General features: G+C 34.6%; 1 protein-coding gene across 1 annotated transcript; it reads right to left on the reverse strand.

Moving 5' to 3' along the window:
• Positions 1-265: 265 nt before the first annotated feature.
• On the reverse strand, positions 266-9,179 carry LOC143243746 (cell adhesion molecule Dscam1-like; the record flags this gene model as incomplete). Its single annotated transcript, XM_076487381.1, has 6 exons — positions 266-637; positions 785-916; positions 5,716-5,771; positions 6,456-6,606; positions 7,636-7,759; positions 9,054-9,179. Coding segments are annotated over 6 exons (771 nt in total), but the record flags the coding sequence as incomplete, so codon positions are not given.
• Positions 9,180-10,360: the final 1,181 nt, after the last annotated feature.

Genomic DNA, 10,360 nt, shown 5'->3' on the forward strand with positions numbered 1-10,360 from the left:
AACTACACGAGGCCTATCTACGCTCGCTGTCCCTAATTTAGCAGTGTAAGACAAGAAGGAAGGCAGCGAGTCATCACCACCCACCGCCAACTCTTGGGCTACCCTATAACCAATGAATAGTGGGATTGATAGTAATGTTATTACGCCCTCAGGGCTGAAAGGGCGAGCATATTTGGTGTGAAGGGGATTCGAAGCCGCTACCCTCGGATTACCAGTCGAGTGCGTTAACCACGTGGCTATGCTGGGCCGAATAAATATTAAAATATGAATGTCAGTTATCTTGTGATGGACGTTATCTGGTTCAAGATAAAGGTCAGCTAGGTGTGAGTTGAATCTTGTAATGGCAATTGATGATGAATACAGCATTCGTAGTTTCATTCATGCATTATTAACAATGTCTGTCATTCCGGACAACAATAACTCTGGTCTAGTAGCGTGTATTCCAGGAAATGACGTCATTTCGTATACTTACCCTCTTCCTTTGTCTGCACAGCTAGTTTCCGACTAGGGTTACCACGTCCTAATGAGTTTTCAGCGACGACTTCGAAAATGTAGTTTGTCAGAGGAGACAAGCCATGAACGGTGGTTGTGGTTTTGATGCTGGGAATCGACTTGGTTTTGGTTTCAGTTTCACCATCTGCTCAATAATAAACACAATCCGGTGTATGATTGATTAATTACTATTTCAATGTGTGTACATATATATATATGTATTCATAATGCAACAGGAAGGACGTGTTTGACACAGTAGGAGACATAAAACGTAACACAACAGTTAGCTCACCTGTTTGTTTTCTGTACATCAACAAGTAACCTGTTATGGGCAAGTTTCCGCTATAGGGCTGATCCCAAGAAACCCTAACAGAACGACTGTCAACATCTTCAGTTCTTAGGTTATGAATAGGGTGTGGTTTCTCTGTAAAACCAAGACAGATCCATTAATAACAGTAACAGTAAACCAGACTGACTTCAAACGAACAATCAAATTACCGTACGTTTACATATTTCCTAAGGGGAACAGATGAAAGTTTGTATTAAGAAGGATTTCGTTACTACATTATAAAGATCGTTTGTCTGAAGAAGGATTGAGTAACCACATTATAAAAAGGGTTGTCTAAAGAAGGAATTAGTTACTACATTATAATGATGGTTTGTCTGAAGAAGGATTTAGTTACTACATTATAAAAAATTGTTTGTCTAAAAACTTAGTTACTACATTATCAAAATTGTTTGTCTGAAGAAGGACTTAGTCACTACTTTATAAAGGTGGTTTGTCTAAAGGACTTAGTTACTACATTATAAAGATGGTTTCTCTGAAGAAGATTGAGTGACTACATTATTAAGATGGGTTGTCTGATGAAGGATTTAGTTACTACATTATAAAGATGGTTTGTCTCAAGAAGGATTGAGTGACTACATTATAAAGACGGTTTGTGAAAGGATTTAGTTACAACATTATAAAGATGGTTTGCCTAAAGGTCTTAGTTACTACATTATAAAGATGGTTTGTGAAAGGAGTTAGTTACTGCAATATAAAGATGGTATGTCTAAAAAGTTAGTTACTACATTATAAACATTGTTTGTCTGAATAAGTATTTATTTACTAAATTATAAAGATGGTTTGTCTGAAGAAGGATGTAGTTACTACATTATAAAGATCGTTTGTCTGAAGAATGATTTAGTGACTACATTATAAAGATGGTTTGTCTAAAGGACTTAGTCACTATTTTATAAAGATGGTTTCTCTGAAGGATTTAGTTAATACATTATAAAGATCGTTTGTCTGAATAAGTACTTATTTACTAAATTATAAAAGACGGTTTGTCTGAAGAAAGATTTAGTTACTACATTATAAAGATGGCTTGTTTGAAGAAGGACTTAGTTACTACATTATAAAGATGGTTTGTCTGAAGAAAGATTTAGTTACTACATTATAAAGATGGCTTGTTTGAAGAAGGACTTAGTTACTGCATTATAAAGATGGTTTGTCTGAAGAAAGATTTAGTTACTACATTATAAAGATGGTTTGTTTGAAGAAGGACTTAGTTACTACATTATAAAGATGGTTTGTCTGAAGAAAGATTTAGTTACTGCATTATAAAGATGGCTTGTTTGAAGAAGGACTTAGTTACTGCATTATAAAGATGGTTTGTTTGAAGAAGGACTTAGTTACTACATTATAAAGATGGTTTGTCTGAAGAAGGATTTATTTACTACATTATAAAGATGGCTTGTCTGAAGAAGGATTTAGTTACTACATTATAAAGATGGTTTGTCTGAAGGATTTAGTTACTACATTATAAAGATGGTTTTGTGTGAAGAAGGATTAGTGACTACATTATAAAGATGGTTTGTATGAAGGATTTAGTTACTACATTATAAAGATGGCTTGTCTGAAGAAGAACTTATTTACTACATTATAAAGATGGCTTGTCTGAAGAAGGATTTAGTTACTACATTATAAAGATGGCTTTGTCTGAAGAAAAGAACTTATTTACTACATTATACGATGGCTTGTCTGAAGAAGGATTTAGTTACTACATTATAACGATGGCTTGTCTGAAGAAGGATTTAGTTACTACATTATAAAGATGGCTTTGTCTGAAGAAGAACTTATTTACTACATTATAAAGATGGCTTGTCTGAAGAAGGATTTAGTTACTACATTATAAAGATGGCTTGTCTGAAGAAGGACTTATTTACTACATTATAAAGATGGCTTGTCTGAAGAAGGACTTATTTACTACATTATAAAGATGGCTTGTCTGAAGAAGGACTTAGTTACTACATTATAAAGATGGTTTGTGAAAGGATTCAGTCACTACATTATAAAGTGGTTTGTCTAAAGGACTTAGTTACTACATTATAAGGATGACTTGTCTGAAGAAGGACTTAGTTACTACATTATAAAGATGGCTTGTCTGAAGAAGGACTTAGTTACTGCATTATAAAGATGGTTTGTCTAAAGGACTTAGTTACTACATTATAAAGATGGCTTGTCTGAAGAAGGACTTAGTTACTACATTACTAGCTATTTAGTAATTCACAGAAACTGGTCTTCACTCGGCAAGACTGAACGTGTAGTAGTTATTCACAGAAACTGGTCTTCACTCGGCAAGACTGAATGTGTAGTAGTTATTCACAGAAACTGGTCTTCACTCAGCAAGACTGAACTTGTAGTAGTTATTCACAGAAACTGGTCTTCACTCAGCAAGACTGAACTTGTAGTAGTTATTCACAGAAACTGGTTATCACTCGGCAAGACTGAACTTGTAGTAGTTATTCACAGAAACTGGTCTTCACTCAGCAAGACTAAACTTGTAGTAGTTATTCACAGAACTGGTCTTCACCGGCAAGACTGAACTTGTAGTAGTTATTCACAGAAACTGGTCTTCACTCAGCAAGACTGAACGTGTAGTAGTTATTCACAGAAACTGGTCTTCACTCGGCAAGACTAAACTTGTAGTAGTTATTCAGAGAAACTGGTCTTCACTCAGCAAGACTGAACTTGTAGTAGTTATTCACAGAAACTGGTCATCACTCAGCAAGACTGAACTTGTAGTAGTTATTCACAGAAACTGGTCATCACTCAGCAAGACTGAACCTGTAGTAGTTATTCACAGAAACTGGTCATCACTCAGCAAGACTGAACTTGTAGTAGTTATTCACAGAAACTGGTCATCACTCAGCAAGACTGAACTTGTAGTAGTTATTCACAGAAACTGGTCATCACTCAGCAAGACTGAACCTGTAGTAGTTATTCACAGAAACTGGTCTTCACTCAGCAAGACTGAACTTGTAGTAGTTATTCACAGAAACTGGTCATCACTCAGCAAGACTGAACTTGTAGTAGTTATTCACAGAAACTGGTCATCACTTAGCAAGACTGAACCTGTAGTAGTTATTCACAGAAACTGGTCTTCACTCAGCAAGACTGAACTTGTAGTAGTTATTCACAGAAACTGGTCTTCACTCAGCAAGACTGAACTTGTAGTAGTTATTCACAGAAACTGGTCTTCACTCAGCAAGACTGAATGTGTAGTAGTTATTCACAGAAATTGGTCATCACTCAGCAAGACTGAACTTGTAGTAGTTATTCACAGAAACTGGTCATCACTCAGCAAGACTGAACCTGTAGTAGTTATTCACAGAAACTGGTCTTCACTCAGCAAGACTGAACTTGTAGTAGTTATTCACAGAAACTGGTCATCACTCAGCAAGACTGAACTTGTAGTAGTTATTCACAGAAACTGGTCATCACTCAGCAAGACTGAACCTGTAGTAGTTATTCACAGAAACTGGTCATCACTCAGCAAGACTGAACTTGTAGTAGTTATTCACAGAAATTGGTCATCACTCAGCAAGACTGAACCTGTAGTAGTTATTCACAGAAACTGGTCATCACTCAGCAAGACTGAACTTGTAGTAGTTATTCACAGAAACTGGTCATCACTCAACAAGACTGAACTTGTAGCTATTTATTTATCAAATTTAATGTATTAGGGAACTATGGGTGTAGCTAACTGATGGAGGCCATCTCTTATCTGATATAAAACATGGTATATATTTAATGTAACCTTGTAAGTGATTGTGAACTATGGGTGTAGCTAACTGATGGAGGCCATCTCTTATCTGATATAAAACATGGTGTATATTTAATGTAACCTTGTAAGTGCTTGTGAACTATGGGTGTAGCTAACTGATGGAGGCCATCTCTTATCTGATATAAAACATGGTGTATATTTAATGTAATCTTGTAAGTGATTGTGAACTATGGGTGTAGCTAACTGATGGAGGCCATCTCTTATCTGATATAAAACATGGTATATATTTAATGTAACCTTATAAGTGATTGTGAACTATGGGTGTAGCTAACTGATGGAGGCCATCTCTTATCTGATATAAAACATGATATATATTTAATGTAACCTTGTAAGTGATTGTTGACATTTTAAAGACAATATTTGTTTGTTGGTTTATAAGTAAACACTAGCTACAAAACAGGCTATATGTGCCCTGCCTACCACGGGTAACAAACATGGTTTCTAGTATTGTAATCCACAGAAATTCCGCTATGCCATTAAGGGAGTTGTAAAAGAAATATGCCATTAGGTAATGCATTGTCACCCCTCCAACATCCAGATTTAACTGAGTGTGACGGGTTTAGTTTCAAGCAGGTTTCACTATGAAAACGAAGCTGTCTTTACCTTGTGTTTTATACTGACGTTTGTGAAATGCCCGCTTTGATTGAGGGTAAATAACTTGTTAACGACAACTTACATAGTCAGATAATTCTCAAATAAAGCACAATACCTTGAACAAGTACTTGGAAGTTGGACTTGTCTGTTCCATGAGCATTGGACGCTATGCGAGAACAAAGATGAGTCTTGGCGGTCACTGAAGAGAATCTTCAAGATAGATATAATTCTATAATCTGTCATCTCTGTGACTTCTGAGGTACCTGTGTGTAGTGATATATGATTAGTGCGACATATTTAGGTCATAAACTGGACAACTGGATAGATATAATTCTATAATCTGTCATCTCTGTGACTTCTGAGTACCTGTGTGTAGTGATATATGATTAGTGCGACATATTTGGGGTCATAAACTGGACAACTGGATAGATATAATTCTATAATCTGTCATCTCTGTGACTTCTGAGTACCTGTGTGTAGTGATATATGATTAGTGTGACATATTTGGGTCATAAACTGGACAACTGGATAGATATAATTCTATAATCTGTCATCTCTGTGACTTCTGAGTACCTGTGTGTGATAGTGATATATGATTAGTGCGACATATTTAGGTCATAAACTGGACAACTGGGGTTACCTCTGTTTAACCTAAACTAGACAACTGGTGTTACCTCTGTTTAAACTGAACTAGATAAGTTGTGTTATCTTTGTTTAAACTGAACTGGATTCACTTGTATCAAAATTATTCCCCTAGCTTGTGAATACTGATACCAACATTGTGTCATACATACTGTCCCTGGACAGGGAATGGAGACAGAGGTACATAAAGACACAAACCATAAACAGCAACTCTTGAAACCTACTGTTGGATATCCATCTTGCTTGGTAACCAATGAGGTGTTTTAGCCCCATTTATTCAGGGATTTTCACCATGTAGATAAAGTCATCCTAAAGTAACCCTGAAAATCTCAGATGTACACCTTGTCTGGAGACTTTCTGGGAATATTTAAGCCAACTCGAGGTACAACTATCAAGCTTGCTAGTTCCAGAACTGTGAAAGGATTTAGTTGGATGCACATGTATTTACAGTAAGCTACAAACTGAATTATTATAGAGTATGTGGTACCTTTACTGTCATATGAAACTGGTTAAACAAAGCACTGTTGGGAGAAAATATTGTTAAGGTATTACTTGTTTATTTATATACATAACATAGATGACAACAAGATACAAATATTTTAAAATAACACCAACCTGGACTTGTGTCTCTCTATGGTGAGGGGCTGTCTATCTTTATGCCACTTAATGACCACAGGTCTCTCACCAAAAGCTTCACATGTTAAATTTACAGATGCCCCCTTCCTTACTGTGATGGATTGGAACTCTGTTGCCACATGTGCAGGGACTATAAGGTAAAGTGAAAGTCAATGACACTAAAATTTACATTTGCTAAAAGAATAAAAGTTGACTCACATTTTCAAACTGACAACCTGTTATTAACATGTTAAACTTGTTAACAGGTTAAAGTAAACAGTGAATCTTTTACTAGAAATTAAAATATATATATATGAGTAAACAGTGCAAAGTTAACAGTGGATCCATTACTAGAAGTTACAACAGACATATATATATATATATATATATCAGTAAACAGTGTTAACAGTTAATCTATTGGTGTATATATATATATATATATCAGTAAACAGTGTTAACAGCTAATCTACTAGTGTGTATATATATATATATATCAGTAAACAGTGTTAACAGCTAATCTAGTGTGTATATATATATATTAGTAAACAGTGTTAACAGTTAATCTATTAGTGTGTATATATATATATCAGTAAACACGAGTGTTAACAGTTAATCTATTAGTGTATATATATATATATATATCAGTAAACAGTGTTAACAGCTAATCTATTAGTGTATATATATATATTAGTAAACAGTGTTAACAGTTAATCTATTAGTGTGTATATATATATATCAGTAAACAGTGTTAACAGTTAATCTATTAGTGTATATATATATATCAGTAAACAGTGTTAACAGTTAATCTATTAGTGAGTATATATATATATATCAGTAAACAGTGTTAACAGCTAATTCATTAGTGTATATATATATATATATATATCAGTAAACAGTGTTAACAGTTAATCTATTGAATGTGTATATATATATATATATTAGTAAACAGTGTTAACAGTTAATCTATTAGTGTATATATATATATATATCAGTAAACAGTGTTAACAGTTAATCTATTAGTGTATATATATATCAGTAAACAGTGTTAACAATTAATCTATTAGTGTACGTATATATATCAGTAAAGGGGTGCTGACTAATCGCCTTCCCTTTAGTTCTACACTGCTAAGTTAGGGATAGCTCGTGTAGTTTTGTGTGAAACTGAGACAAAGCTAGTTACCGTGAACTTCAAGCTGTATTACAACACTAAGACTTGGTGTTATTCCGTTGTTTGCTTGACACATAAAAGCTTCCAGAATCCCCACGGCTACTTCTCTCAATACTAGGGATCCATTTTCAAGGATCTGTATGTGAGGGTTACTGATTACTGTCTAAACGATCCTGAAGTACCTATTCAGAGAAAATCAACATGAAACATCGATTATGGAGAAAACATCTCAAGTGTACAGACAAAAACAAATACAAGTAACTTATAACGTGACGAGAAGAAGGAATGACAAAAAAATCGAACACAAAAACGTAAAGGCTGAACGTTTTGGGATTACTGAAACTTCTTGTATAGAACCAATAAAAGTGTAGTCGTCTATTCTAAAGCGCGCAAGCCTCTGGATCTTTTCAAGTCTATAAGTGATAATGCGAAATTGACGACTTACGTCATTGTTCAATGTTCCATATTTTGAACACATTACATATATATAATATAATATAATATAATATTACATATAAATCGCAGTATATAATACTACGGTTTAAAAGTTGAAAACTGTGTTAACATTGTACGAATTAAGAATATTCATTTTGTTTTTTATAGTTTAGTGATGGAATATTATGCTATATGTTATGGATCGTACTAGCTAATTATAGTTTATCTCAATGTTCGACATAATCTAACGAGTCTTGTTATGAAGTAATTCCAATAACTATTACTGAAAAAGGAACTTAAGAGACTCACAAATGGTAAAAGATATCTTACGAGAAGTTTAGAAAGTATTCAACCAATGGACATATTTAGGTCAGAACTTCCTACCTACAGGGACTTAATGGTATGTCAGGAAGAAGGTAAGTATATGTTAGATGGTGCTGACATCTATCGGGTAAAGTGATCTCTATATCGGGTAAAATGACTAAAAAAAAAGTTCAAAGTTTTTCTTCACATTTACAGTACAACATAGGTTTTACAAACTGTTTGAAACACCAAATTCCATCTTTAATAAAACTAACGTTCTAGTGTAACGACTGATCGATTCGCAGGTATTAGTTCATCTGTAGACAACGTTTCATATTTATAGTTTTAGTTTGTTTCGGATGTTATGTTCAACTACTCGTCTCTATTTTTAACCGATAGATTTAAAAAAAGGCACCTAACCAAAAGTACTTCCGCCAATCTTTGTACTACACTGATCAAATTACCAGATTTGACTGTCACTCTTATAACAAATCTACGATCCCAACGAGCGCAGCGCGATTTTGCAGCGTACTTTTGTGAACCGTGTACCATCGCATTCAAATTTAAGCACGTGTACCTGTCGGTTAATCCTGGATCAACGTTAACAGGAAGTTAGGGTATAAGTTAATAATGCGTGAAAAAATTATCACATTAGGCCTAAAATCTATCCAACAAACGTTTTAAGGTGTTACTAGCCTTGTTTTTCTTCCACCTGATTTGAGGGCTGGGGAATCCTCCGGCCTACGACAGTCAATGGTATGCTGTTTCTCCTTTGACTGCTGATTGGTCGGTTGGTTGAATTTTCCAAAATGGTGGAACTAGAAAACAATAGTTATATGAGAAAGTTCCAAGTCAACTATTTAATTTTCAACAAGAGTGTTTCACATAATAAAAGTAAGCGTACTTACGGGCGACACCTACTAAGTAATGAGACACATCTGATTGGACAGCGAGAAATGCCGAAAAACAGTTCTCATAAAGTCACGTTTAGGATCACTTAACGTTAAGAAAGTTATTAATAATAAATGAAATGTAAAAGTTGCTACTATAAACAACGAAAACATTTACCATTAACAACTGAACATAACCACTGTAAACATTTACAATTAACAACTAAACAAAGAACACAGCTAATCTGAACTTGTGTTGAACAGGTGGTACCATTCACGACCATTGTGGCTGTGTTTGGACAGTGGCCACGGAATCTACTTGCTACAGGTATAGTTCCCTGTGTTTGAAATGGGCCGATTGGAACACCAGAGTGGAGGTAAATCGTTCAACATCTCCACTGTGACACCTTGGGCTGTAAAGGTTCCCCGTCTTTTAACAGGTTAGAGAGATGGGAGGTCTCTGCCACCACGGCGCAAACACAGCAACTTCTCATGCCCTCCTCCAGGTCCTCGAGAAACAGAAATGATTCAATCTTCGGTGGAACTAGGAAATAATGGATCTAACTTTATACCTCATCAAGAAAGTGTTTTAAGTTATTAATACAGAATATCAGTTAACGTTGTAGTAATGTCTGCCACTAAAAACAACAGAATAATACACAACCATATGCACGTGCACCACGCTACGTTTCGACCTTCTATTTTGAGCTTTATCAAACATGCAGAATAAAACGATAACTAGGCACATTAGAGGTGAAATAAAAACAGCATAAAGTTACTTTATCTACAAACGTTATCTGTGGAGATGAAAAAAATGAAATTAAACTTATTTATTTTAAATAATCATTCTATTTATATGGCAAGTTATTAGAAAAGTCATTTTATAGTTAAGTTGCTTCAAAATATATTATAAGTGTTGAGGAACTGTATTGTACCAAAACATCATAATGTGAAACCCTATAACTATCTACTTACCATCAGAAAAACCAACAGTTAAACTCTAAAACTTTTAACAGCAGTCACAATATTCAAGTTAATGCCGAAAAGAGACAAAACTTGTGTTTTAGCAGAAAACAATTTATTTTAACAGTAGTAAAGTTCGTTTTTAA

This window comes from Tachypleus tridentatus, unplaced genomic scaffold (genome assembly GCF_004210375.1).
Source record: "Tachypleus tridentatus isolate NWPU-2018 unplaced genomic scaffold, ASM421037v1 tig00692702_pilon, whole genome shotgun sequence".
NCBI lineage: Eukaryota > Metazoa > Arthropoda > Merostomata > Xiphosura > Limulidae > Tachypleus > Tachypleus tridentatus.